The sequence below is a fragment of the Acromyrmex echinatior genome, chromosome 6 (assembly GCF_024713525.1).
Source record: "Acromyrmex echinatior isolate Ae372 chromosome 6, ASM2471352v2, whole genome shotgun sequence".
Lineage (NCBI taxonomy): Eukaryota > Metazoa > Arthropoda > Insecta > Hymenoptera > Formicidae > Acromyrmex > Acromyrmex echinatior.
Window position 1 is genome coordinate 4,518,336 of NC_141857.1, and position 11,431 is coordinate 4,529,766.

The window sequence follows — 11,431 nt, forward strand, 5'->3', positions numbered from 1 at the left end:
ATCTAAGTCCGAATAAATCTATTTGCACGAAAGAATGGAGGCTGTAAAAAAAGCAAAGGAAAGATTGAGACAGTATCCGATTCTGTTAGTCCGATGTCAGGAATCGGCGTCGAGATACGCGTCCTGCGTGTTAGCAAAATCCAATTTAGAAAAAAACGCCTGCGCCGCGGAGTTCAACGAATTAAAGAAATGTCTTGTTAAAGCCGCTGCAAGCAATAATACGAGATTATAATCGAACTTGAAAATTGATCAGTGGGTTTCTGTGTACTTGATTTTACGCCTTACCTTTAGCGTACTTTTACCGTACAAAAAATGATGACATTAAATATCTCGTCATTTACATTGCATTGTTTATTGGCGTTTGTTCTACGTTTAGTATTGATATTGTATGCCAATTTTCATGACGAGTATCTCGCAGTACCGTACACAGATGTGGACTATAAAGTATTTACTGACGCTGCTAGGCATGTGGTAGAACAGAGATCACCGTTTGATCGTCATACTTACCGCTATTCGCCATTTCTGGCCTGGCTCTTGACTCCAAATATCATACTACATAAGGACTTTGGAAAGATCTTGTTTTCTGTTGTAGATATACTAATTGCGGTCCTAATTAAAAATATTGTCGCGCGACAGAGATGTAATGAGACTGTGAAACATTACTGCGCGCTCCTATGGCTTTATAATCCGTTAACGTTAGTGATCTCAACGAGAGGTAACGCAGATTCATTGGCAGTTCTTTTAGTCGCACTCACATTAGATTTATTACAGAGAGACAAAATTGTATTGGCTGGATTATTACATGGGATATCTGTACATTTTAGATTGTATCCATTAATGTTCAGTTTGCCTATGTTTTTATCTCTATGTAAAGGTAATCGTTTCCTACCGAACGGGGATCAATGGAAACTTGTGCTGAGTTGCGTATTCTCGATCGTTACACTGACAGTCACGGGTTATCGCCTGTACGGCTTTAAATTTTTGTATGAGAGTTTTATATATCATTTAATACGTAAAGACGCAAAGCATAATTTTTCAGTGTATTTTTACATGTTCTATTTATCTGCTAATCAACCACAGGATATAATTCAGAAGATTCTTACATTTTTGCCGCAATTATTATTGTTGTTGATGTCGTCATATTATTATTCGGAAAAATCCAAGTTACCATTCGCTATGTTTGTCCAGGCGATGATCGCCGTGATATATAATCCAGTGATAACTTCCCAGTATTTCTTCTGGTTTCTATCTCTGTTACCTCTGTGTTTACCAAATATCGAAATGAATCTGCGTAGGGGAATATGTTTAGCGTGTTCTTGGATCTTAAGCCAAACTATTTGGCTGTTAACAGCTTATTTACTAGAATTCCAAAGTTTTAATTCGTTTTTCTTTCTTTGGATGTCTGGTCTTCTATTTTTTGCTATTAACGTAAAGATTTTAATAGATATTATTTATCATTATAAAAGTTAGTTGTAACTATAACTTTTATCTCGATGAGAATTATTCTGTACATTAAAAATGAATGACTTAAAATATAACCAGAGAAATAATATCTTTATAATATATGAAGATATTATTTCTCTATATTTTCTTACATATGAAGTATATCTTTGACGAATATATGGCATAAAATAAGTGCACAATCAGTTATAATTTGAAAATGAATTATACAGAATTATATTTTGGTGTTTAAATGTGAATGTACAGAATGTCAAAATTACAATGTTAAATTTCGTTTATGAATTTTTTGCACAAATTGATCTTTGTTGAGCCAGATAGATGTCATTTATTTTTGTATGTAATGTTATTTTTATGAAATTTTTATTAAGTGAACACGATGAGTTTGTCTGAGAAAAGATTATCTATTTATAAAACTTCCTTCTTCGAATTTTTAATGTAACATTAGAATTTTACAATTGTAATTTTGTGACACCCCGTACTATTAAATTCTTGGAAAATACCTAGGGTAGTAGATAGTGGATTGTTCAAAAAACTTGAATTTATTTAAGTTTTAATAAAAAAGCACATATTATCTACAAGTCTGATTATTTATAAAGTATCACTTTCATTATTCTACGCGGTACTTATATCGGCGTTAAAAATATCAGACGAGTTATAATGATTCTTAATTTTATTCTTTTGCAGGAATACAAAATACTTATTTACAGATAGCTTCGTAAAGTAATAGTGGTAGATTCTGAAAAGGAATGTAGATATATTAGTAATAATACAATAATCGTAAATCTTACTATAGTAATCTAGATTAATTGTGAGCAAGAGCATCTCTTGGATCCGAGAGATTTCTTTATCGATTCGATTGTTCTAAGCTGCTAAATATCATGACAGTAATATTATTGGGTCATTTCTTGTCTTGATTGCACGAGTAATGGTATGCAAATACTTGCATTAAATTTAAATTTTTCTGCTATCGCAGTCTATTCGTGTGATTATCCGTGGAGATATTTGACACGTACACATAAGAAAAAGGTGCCTGAGAAGTATATCGAATTACTTTTATTTATATGTATGTCTGTCGACTTTTAAATAAAGAAGAAGGGAAACGTGTTACATTACTGTTTTTGAATATAACTACATTTGATTTATGTAGAGGTGTCGAATCGATTTTCTCAGGTTATTTCATAGAAACGTGCATTTTTCGGCGAATTTTTTTAGCGACACGAAATGGCCCAATGGATACGAGTCGAAAGAAAAAGAAAAACCGAAATAGATCTTCTCTTTTATATAACTACGGGTCTTTTTACGGCGGGGATGATGATGAAGTGCAACATATAAAAATAGCATTATTTTCTTTCATTGCTTTCGTTACAGTTTGCTCAACTGTGTGCTATATGAAGTAATCTATTTTATTTGTTCTCTTTCTCTCTTTCTTGAAACGGATACACACGACTGATCTTCGTCAAACGCCTGCGCGGAACGTTTGCACGGAGATCAGTCCGGATAACATCAGGGGAAGAGGGGCGAAGTTCCGGGTCACGCAGAGAATGAAAGTACAGGCCACCGCGATCGAAGCGATAAAAATTATAAATAATCTCCATCTTGGCCGCGCGGCCCGGAAGTTACCCCCCGGAGAAAATGTTTTACATTATTCACAAACCGATCCACCGTCTCGTTAAGCCTTCCCTGAAAGAAAAATCATTGATAGAAAGGAATTGTACGCGATGTAAGATATAGAAGACTATACTTGGGCGAATACGACAACGAAAGTCTTGCTTTCCGAGGCACATACATGGAAAGTGTAAATTCATCTTTCGCACAAACTCAAACCCTTTAGGAAAAAAAAAAGAACCACTTTGGAGCGTGCCACTCAAGAATAAAACGATTGGTATAGCAAATTTCTTTGTTTTTTTTTTTTATAGCATATTAATCTCAATCAATTCGAACGAAAGTTTCGTGGATGCGAAACATTTCGTAAATTTTATTTATTTTTTTTTTTTTCGATACCCTTCTATGAGGAATTTTGGGCCGGGTAGGATAATTGTGGCACTAAGTTAAACGTAATATCGCAACAATTTCCGAGAATAGAGAGACAAATGATAAATCGTCGCTTTTTAAAGAATTTCCTGACACCTAAACGAAGCATCGTCGTTATTCTCAGTGACTTTATGATTATTATTGCTCTTATTGTTACTACGTCACTATTATCCTAGTGTCACAATTACTCCGCTTGACCCTACACACCGATACTAAATAGAATGGGTGCATCGATGCATACGTTAATGTGCTCTTTTAAGAAAGACGGCTGGCTCGGGGTTGCTCCTAGCATTTTCTTTGCAACGATGCAACGTTGGTCGCACAAAGATTACCTTGTTTCATCTCGGCCTTGCACAAAATGAGAAACATATACAACGTTACGCGGAAGCGAGATACGATGTAATTTCCAATATATCGACGCATCGATAATTGCGCACTGAATAAGGGAGCATAAAAAAAAATAGCGTGCTGCAATATCCGAGGTATGAGTCAAGAAAAAATATGATACGAGAACGAAGGGAAACGTCAGACTAACGGGGGACTATGTTATGGCAAATATTTAATAAAATATAATAACATTGGTGATATATAGGTATATATATACATTACAGTCTACGGAAACATAAGATAAACGGCACTACATTCGCTTAACGATAAGTACGTAAATGGATTACAAATAACAAAATAATAATAATAATAATAATAATAATAATAACTATATAATTATCTTGCACGAAAAATGCGATCACCAATAAGAGATAAAATGTACATCATGATAAAATAGATTGTATATATATATATAATATATATATATGTGTATATATATATATTTATATTTCTCAAGTTATAAAATCGTATTGCTAGTAAAAATTGCGTTTTTAAAACACATTTCTAGATATTATATTTCCAAAATCTGTGATTGGTGCAACTAAAAAGATTCGTATATATGCTAATAAATATACGAAAAAGGGAGACATATTTACTTTAATTATACATAACGATAATAATTAATTGACAAAAATTGGCAGTATTTTTGAAGATACTGACAATACAATTGTTTAAGTGCTTTGATTGATAAATATGGATAATTGATCATTGTATCTTTATCTTATACTTGTATCAAAAGAAGAAGACACGATTCATCAGATAAAGTAAAAATATCTTGTTTTGAAAAGTCCGAAAAATTAATTAAAGTTCCATAAAAAGAATAAATATATCGAGTTACACCAGTCTCATATACGGAAGTATAATATGCGTGTGTAAAAAGGAATAATTAATAATAAAAGTAATTAAAGCACTCAGTGAACGTGCACACAAATCATGCGACCACGTACAGGACGTATTTGAAATAATACACATGTAATGTAACGTAAAATAAAATCTCTTTGGCTTTTTACACGATTGAAAAGAAATACGCTCCGCGTAAATGTATGAGGGTGTATCAGAAATTGCGCATATCCTCCCGACGATAATTCTTTTTTTTGCGAGGCTGAAATTGATTATTTCTTTTTGCACAGAAAAGATTGAATTGCACGTCGTTATCTATCACAAATGATAATGCGTTTTCAACACATAAACGTTGTTCAGCTTTCAAATTTGTGTCAGAATTAAAAATCAAGTGGAAGATTTTTTTTTTAATCATTCGCTGTCTATCCTCTCACGTTTGAAGCGTAATTCGTCAGAAATCTCTGTTTGACAAGGGACTTCTGATACAGCTTACGTTATTTACATCGTTGCAAATCGTGCTTTGTCCTCACTCGTGCATAAGACAAATAAGATAGAGATTTCGCCACGTAAGAAAAAAAAAGATGGATAAGCCAAGGGGAATGATGGGGATGATATTTGTATCGGCTCTACCGTGCTAGAAACATGAAAAATCGAAAGTAAATAGGTCGTAATATTTTTGTACTTACACTCTTACGGTAATATCATGCGCGTGTCGAACAAAAAATGCGATTACGCGGCCACGATCGGATTCTCGAGACCTCGTTACAGTGAAACGAATGAATAAACGTGATGTACGTTTAGCTACACTGGGATGAAGAATTATTGGCACACTGTCATATCGAAATAGATTGACCACTTTGCGTTGTAATAAAGTACTCAGACTCACCCACGCGTTAGGTAGTTTTTTGCAGTAACGCGCCATTGGATATATACGGTAAGCGCTTCAATGTGTACCGCCACGCACGGGGGGGGGGGGGGATGCGAGACAGTTACGAATCGCTATGGCAATTTTTATCTTACACTTATATGTCGTTATTTACTGTACATGCAATCCGTAGATTAGCGTTGTCAGGGATGTCAGGGATGTAAAACCGGTATAATTTCGCTTGGTTTACGTTTCGATGCTCGGTCTTGACATAGAAATCAAAGTTGTCGAGTATTACGTATCGATTTACAATCCTATATCGAAGGCGCGCTATTGCAAAAAAAAATGTTTCACTCTTTCATCCCTTTCACACTTAACGCGCTCTCATTCGTTCATTTTTCCCTTTCTCTCTTTCCTTCGCGCGTTTCTTTTTTTTAACGGAAGATCTTGTGCGAACATTGCGTGTATAATCTCTGACGGCGTCACTCGCGCCCTTTGTTCTCTTTTTTCTTTTAATGCTACAGGTACATGCGAGGAATTCGGAATTTAATCTTAATTTAATCGATAGCGGTAATTGCAATCGAGGCTTCGCGATACGAACGAGTAATGGACATGATATGTTACATGCGTTCGAGCGTGTTGTGTCTGACGTACTTTTAATTGGACGCACGTCATTTCAAAATGAAATTTATTCTCACGCTAAACGTGTACGGAAACCACGCGATTTGATTGTAGAGTTCGACATTGAAAAAAATCTAAAAAAAATCTTTCAGCTTCGGTTTCTTTCCGATGAAAAGTTTTCACGCTGATAAAAAATTACAATGCAAATGCATTGTTTTCAGTCCGTAGTGGAATTAATATGTGACTGTATCTTTTCTACGAATTTTTTTTGGTGCGATTTCGTTATGTTGACGAAGAAACTTGGTCGCATAAAGTTAACTATCTAAAATTAATATTAAATTCTGTGATTTATATGTGTGTCAAAATGAGGAAGAGAAAATCTTATACTTATTTATCAGGTTGGTATTTTAAATCGCCTTCGAATTACTATCATGATAATTTTGCTATTGATATATGTTTCAAGATTTAATCTCCGTTAATTGTCCAGCCATTGTAATAAGAATTAATTGATCGACGTGAGTTATCAGTTCAGAAATGTGGTCGGCGATCCAAAAAGAAGGATCGTTTCTCAAAGTTTACTCGCGTCATCGGTACTTCTAACAAAAGTTCTTGTACTCGAGTAAAACGACGTGTCATCTTATATACGATTATGTTTCTGCGTTCACGGCGAAATTCTATTTCGTAAATTACGTTGATTGCCATAAAATCGATAATACCGTATAATAATCGCTACAATAAATATCGCTAATATCAGCGTTTAAATACATAGTGGATATGTTTCGCGATGTGTAAATTATGAGATTCGAGGGTGCTTTAATTGAATGTCGGCGTCGGTACAAGAATTCTTTTGTACCCTTACGTGGTATTTTATCGATCTATTTATGCATCTTTGCATCGATGGGAATGCGCTTATTAATTTTCATTGATTCAGATATGATTGATTCTCCGATATGAGCCTTGCATTTACTTATTATTTCTTTGATTTATTCAACATATTAGTTTCACAAAGAAATCTTATTAAAATGTATTATATTTCAATAGGAAGATCACGACTAACTAGTAAAAGAAATTAATTTTTTATTTAGAGAAATAAGTATTGGTATCAAAGTTGAAAAACAGATAGTGAATCAGAAGAATCTTCAAACCGCATTTAATTTATGATCATTCTCGTAAAAGAAACATTTAATGTAGCAAACAACTGCGACCTATGTTTTTCGTTCCTAATTTCTTTTTCTGCGAATTTTTCCGACTGATTTCGAAATAATGTTTTTTTCATTATTGCCCTACTTCTGTATGACGTATTGCGAAGTAAACAAAATGACAGCAACAGATCGACGTCGGTTACTTGTTCCCGAGTATACACGAGAGTGTCTCGAATGTTATTAAAATGCAATAAATTACGTCGGATGCGTAATCAATTTGACAGATCTGATTTCCCTTGAAAAATGATCATAGTACACGCACACACATATATGCACGCACATACCACACACACATACACACACGTACGGAAGATACGTAACATAGATTTTTCGCAGATGGCTACTCTCTCTCTCTTAAATTCCGTTTTCCCTTCCTCTAACAGTGGCGGTCGCGAGAAGACCGCGGAAGAAATTTAATATCTTCTTTTTCTTTTCGGCAAAAAGATCTCTTGTCGCGGAAATAAACGCGTTCCTGCTGGTAATTGAGCGAAAGTGATCATTCTGAATCGGGACTCACGACTCGCACTTTCAAAACGATCGCCCATCCAAGAACACACCAAGTCAAGAAAAAATCAAAATGACTTTATTTTGACGCCATAAAAATCAAAATAATGAATTTTTGTTACAAAATTTGACTGTTTATTAACGTCAAAAATTAAAATAAAGTTATTTTGATTTTTTATTGACTTTTGTGTGTTCCTTGAGCAAAGAGCACATCAAGTCAAGGAAAAGTCAAAATGATGATTTTATTTTAACATCATAAAAGTCAAAATGATGATTCTTGGTTAGAAAATTTGACTGTTTATTGGCGTTAAGAATCGAAATAAAATCATTTTAATTTTTTGTTTGACTTTTGAGTGCATCCGGCCGCCGCGAAACACGTTGATGTTGAATGACGCGTGCGACGACGACGTCGTTTTCTTTCCGATTGATTCACGTAAACGCACGTTACGTTCCATATACGTTCTGAGAAAAAGCTAACATCGAGAAAAATATGGGGATATATATTATCTCCTATGTGTGTCGTTCAGTCGAATTCGAAATAGATTATATTCATGTAATCCACTGCCACATTACATAGCTCGCAGTAGCACGCAAAGAGAGCGCTCATTCTCTAAAAAGTCACTTTCCCATTCACGAATCTCTTAGCCGACTCGGCCCTTTTTAATACTCGCGATTTTTAAGATAGGGCAAAGTCGGACGTTATTACCCTAGAAAGGCATACTCGTCATACTTTTTTGACGAGTTCAGTCCGGTTCTTTTAACTCCTCAACAACATCGCATTTACTGATTCCATTTACATTTTAATTAATTTGATCCTCTTGATGTCTAGCATATTTATGCAGTTGTAGCGTATGACTTTTGAAACCTACTAAAAGAGCTATGAAATTTATATACTGTGCATTTTATGCAGTAAGAATCAGAAGTTTGAAATATTATACAAGTCGCATTATGAGACTTTGGCATTAAAGGATCACTCATATCTATTAAATAGATTATGAAAATAATCATTTGGGACTCATATAATAATAACAATGGATTTTCATTTTTATATTCTGAATAGAGAAACGAAATTATATCATTAATAAGTCTAAATGTAGACAAATAAAATTATATAAAAAGTGTGAAATTCCGATATACGACGTATGCCGCTCTAAGGTATTATTCCGATAAATTATTTACAGTTTTCGACCTGATTTGAAACGTGCTCTACGATCGCACGAAACGCGGCTGTACGATGAGAACGAATAAAAACGACCGAGCCGGCGGATAAACTTTGCGTAATAGTAGTAATAGGCCATAATTCCTAGTCGTAAAGTATGAAAAGTATCAACAAATTTGAAAAATCCTCGTCCACCCCCTTAGGCAATTATCATCTTTCGTTATGCGAAAACGTTATCGCTCGCGTTTCGCTAAAGGGACCGTCTCTTACATTGCCTAGGAAATTTGACTTTACAACAACGCGATCGCGCCATCGCGCTTACACTCATTTCCCGCGTTCCTTGACTAAAGGCGAAGAAATTGATATAATTCAATTAATAATTGACAGATAACCAATTAATACGTATAGGATGGTCCTACGGCAGAAAAGGCGTAAACTCCTAAGATTTAAACGACATAAACTTTTTCTAATTTTAACATCGCCACACGGACCATCCAGTACATTGATTGTAGTTACTTCTCGCGTGTATACCTCTTTAATCTACATTTTTTCTCTTTTTTTTTTCTCTTTGTTATAATAGAAATCGTATGTAACTTCTGTATGTATAACTTCTCGGTACCAAATGTATTTACGATGAAGTTACCCGGATGATTTCCTTTTGCCTCATCCATCGTCTGTACATTCGGCAGTCGAGAGTACCACTTGCAAGCACGATACTTATATATGCATTATTCACCATTCCGCGCGCACACAGTGCCGTCATGTGCGCGCCCCACAAACTGAAGATCTCGAAATCTTAAATAGTTAACAGTAACATCGGCGTGAACATTGTACAGAATGATCGAATGATGCACGAGAAGCGAAACCTCGGATGGATGATTCGCGATAATCCCTGTCAACGGCCTGCATCGATGATTTAACAACGCGTCGACGAAATCACAATTAACTGTCATTGACGCGAAGCTAACAAATTTTCACCGTACATCGTCCTCGACGAAAGTCTTAATTAAAATATCGCGTTTTTTTTCTACTTGTTCTCAGTAAGTTGAAAGTTTGTGTTGTAGTCGGCATGTAGGAGGTAAAAAAAAAAGAACAACGCGTTAATCCGATATAACGAGAAAGAGGGTAATTTCAATTAATAATTTAATAATAAGTGGTAAAGGTCTGATGGTTGCTGTGTTTCCACGTGAACGACAGTTAAGAAGGATGTTAATACATTCGGTTAATATTAAATTAAAGCCTTTGTTAAAGCCTTGCTTAGGTCATGACTTCGGCGACGCGTTTTTTGTTTCGAGAGGAAAAAGTCACCGTCATTATTAGGAGATAAGCCGTGTAATTTTTCGTCCAATCTGCAAAGCCCTTTCACCAGAGAAAAACGCGGCTGATGTCCTTCCGAATGAACGGGAACTCTGTCCCTTGAGGGCGAAACATTCGTCACGAGGCGCCTCTCATAAAGTGAAGTATGTATGCACATAGTGGTTCACAGTTACAAAACTAACTAAATCTTACGAGATACGGTGAGCAATAATTCCAGATATGTACAGAAGTGTTATGTTACAGACGTTACGATATAAAGGTATCTCCTCGACGACGCGAATGCGAATTCGCATTCGCGATCGTCGGAATATTAGCTCCTCAACGTGCGACGATCGGTATCGTTTAATAATAATTTCAACCCCTTCCCTCTCGACGGTAATACGAATCGTCTCGAGGATTCCTCTCGCGCGGATTTAATCGTTATCCTGACGGTGCAGGACTACGCGCGTACGGCCCGGTCTGTAGTGTGCAGCCTTCGATTTTTGAAATTGTCTTAATAATTGATAGGCTACCCTGTTTCGTTATCATTATGAATGGTATCCTTTATGTCCGTTCTATACATCACGATGTAATATTTTTCAGGATACGTTTTTCTCGGTCGCACTATAATAAATCGAGGATCGCTCGCGCTATTGACCGTTCCCGAGTATCGGTGGATTTAAGATCAGGAGACGTGATTTGATAAGTCGCGCTCTTTGTAAATTTTTCCGAGCCACTATTTTTTAGAGCGATTTTAAGGAGTACTTAGAAATATCAATGAAAAATTTAATCTGAAAATTAAATTCACTTGTCAATCTTACTGGCAACATACTTTTTAAATCGTACGTGTTATCTCATTTTGAAAAAAAAGGAATATACAGAATGTTCTAAAATTCGTGACTCAAAATACCACAGAAAAGTTCTCAAAAAATTGAGTAAAAAAGTTAATTTTATTTTAAACGATAATTTTTAGGTACACAAGGACTTAAATGGCCAGTTACATTTAGGTAATCAAATGTGCATTAATGTGCGATAGTATTAGTGAGCAGGAATTCGTGTTCACTA

At 35.2% G+C, this 11,431-nt stretch overlaps 2 protein-coding genes across 2 annotated transcripts; both read left to right on the top strand.

Annotated features, from left to right (window-relative positions):
- Positions 1 to 34: 34 nt before the first annotated feature.
- On the top strand, positions 35 to 249 carry LOC105153950 (uncharacterized). Its single transcript, XM_011069115.2, has one exon. It carries the CDS (start codon positions 35 to 37, stop codon positions 230 to 232), a length of 198 nt encoding a protein of 65 aa, XP_011067417.1. The 3' UTR covers positions 233 to 249.
- A 63-nt stretch (positions 250 to 312) lies between these two features.
- LOC105153949 (Phosphatidylinositol glycan anchor biosynthesis class M) lies at positions 313 to 2,039 on the top strand. Its single transcript, XM_011069114.2, has one exon. The coding sequence runs from the start codon at positions 313 to 315 to the stop codon at positions 1,468 to 1,470; it is 1,158 nt and encodes a 385-aa protein (XP_011067416.1). The 3' UTR covers positions 1,471 to 2,039.
- Positions 2,040 to 11,431: the final 9,392 nt, after the last annotated feature.

What these genes read in the sequence shown, in the direction of transcription:
- LOC105153950 (XM_011069115.2), top strand. Translation starts at nt 35, where the DNA reads ATGGAGGCTGTAAAAAAAGCAAAGGAAAGATTGAGACAGTATCCGATT.
- LOC105153949 (XM_011069114.2), top strand. Translation starts at nt 313, where the DNA reads ATGATGACATTAAATATCTCGTCATTTACATTGCATTGTTTATTGGCG.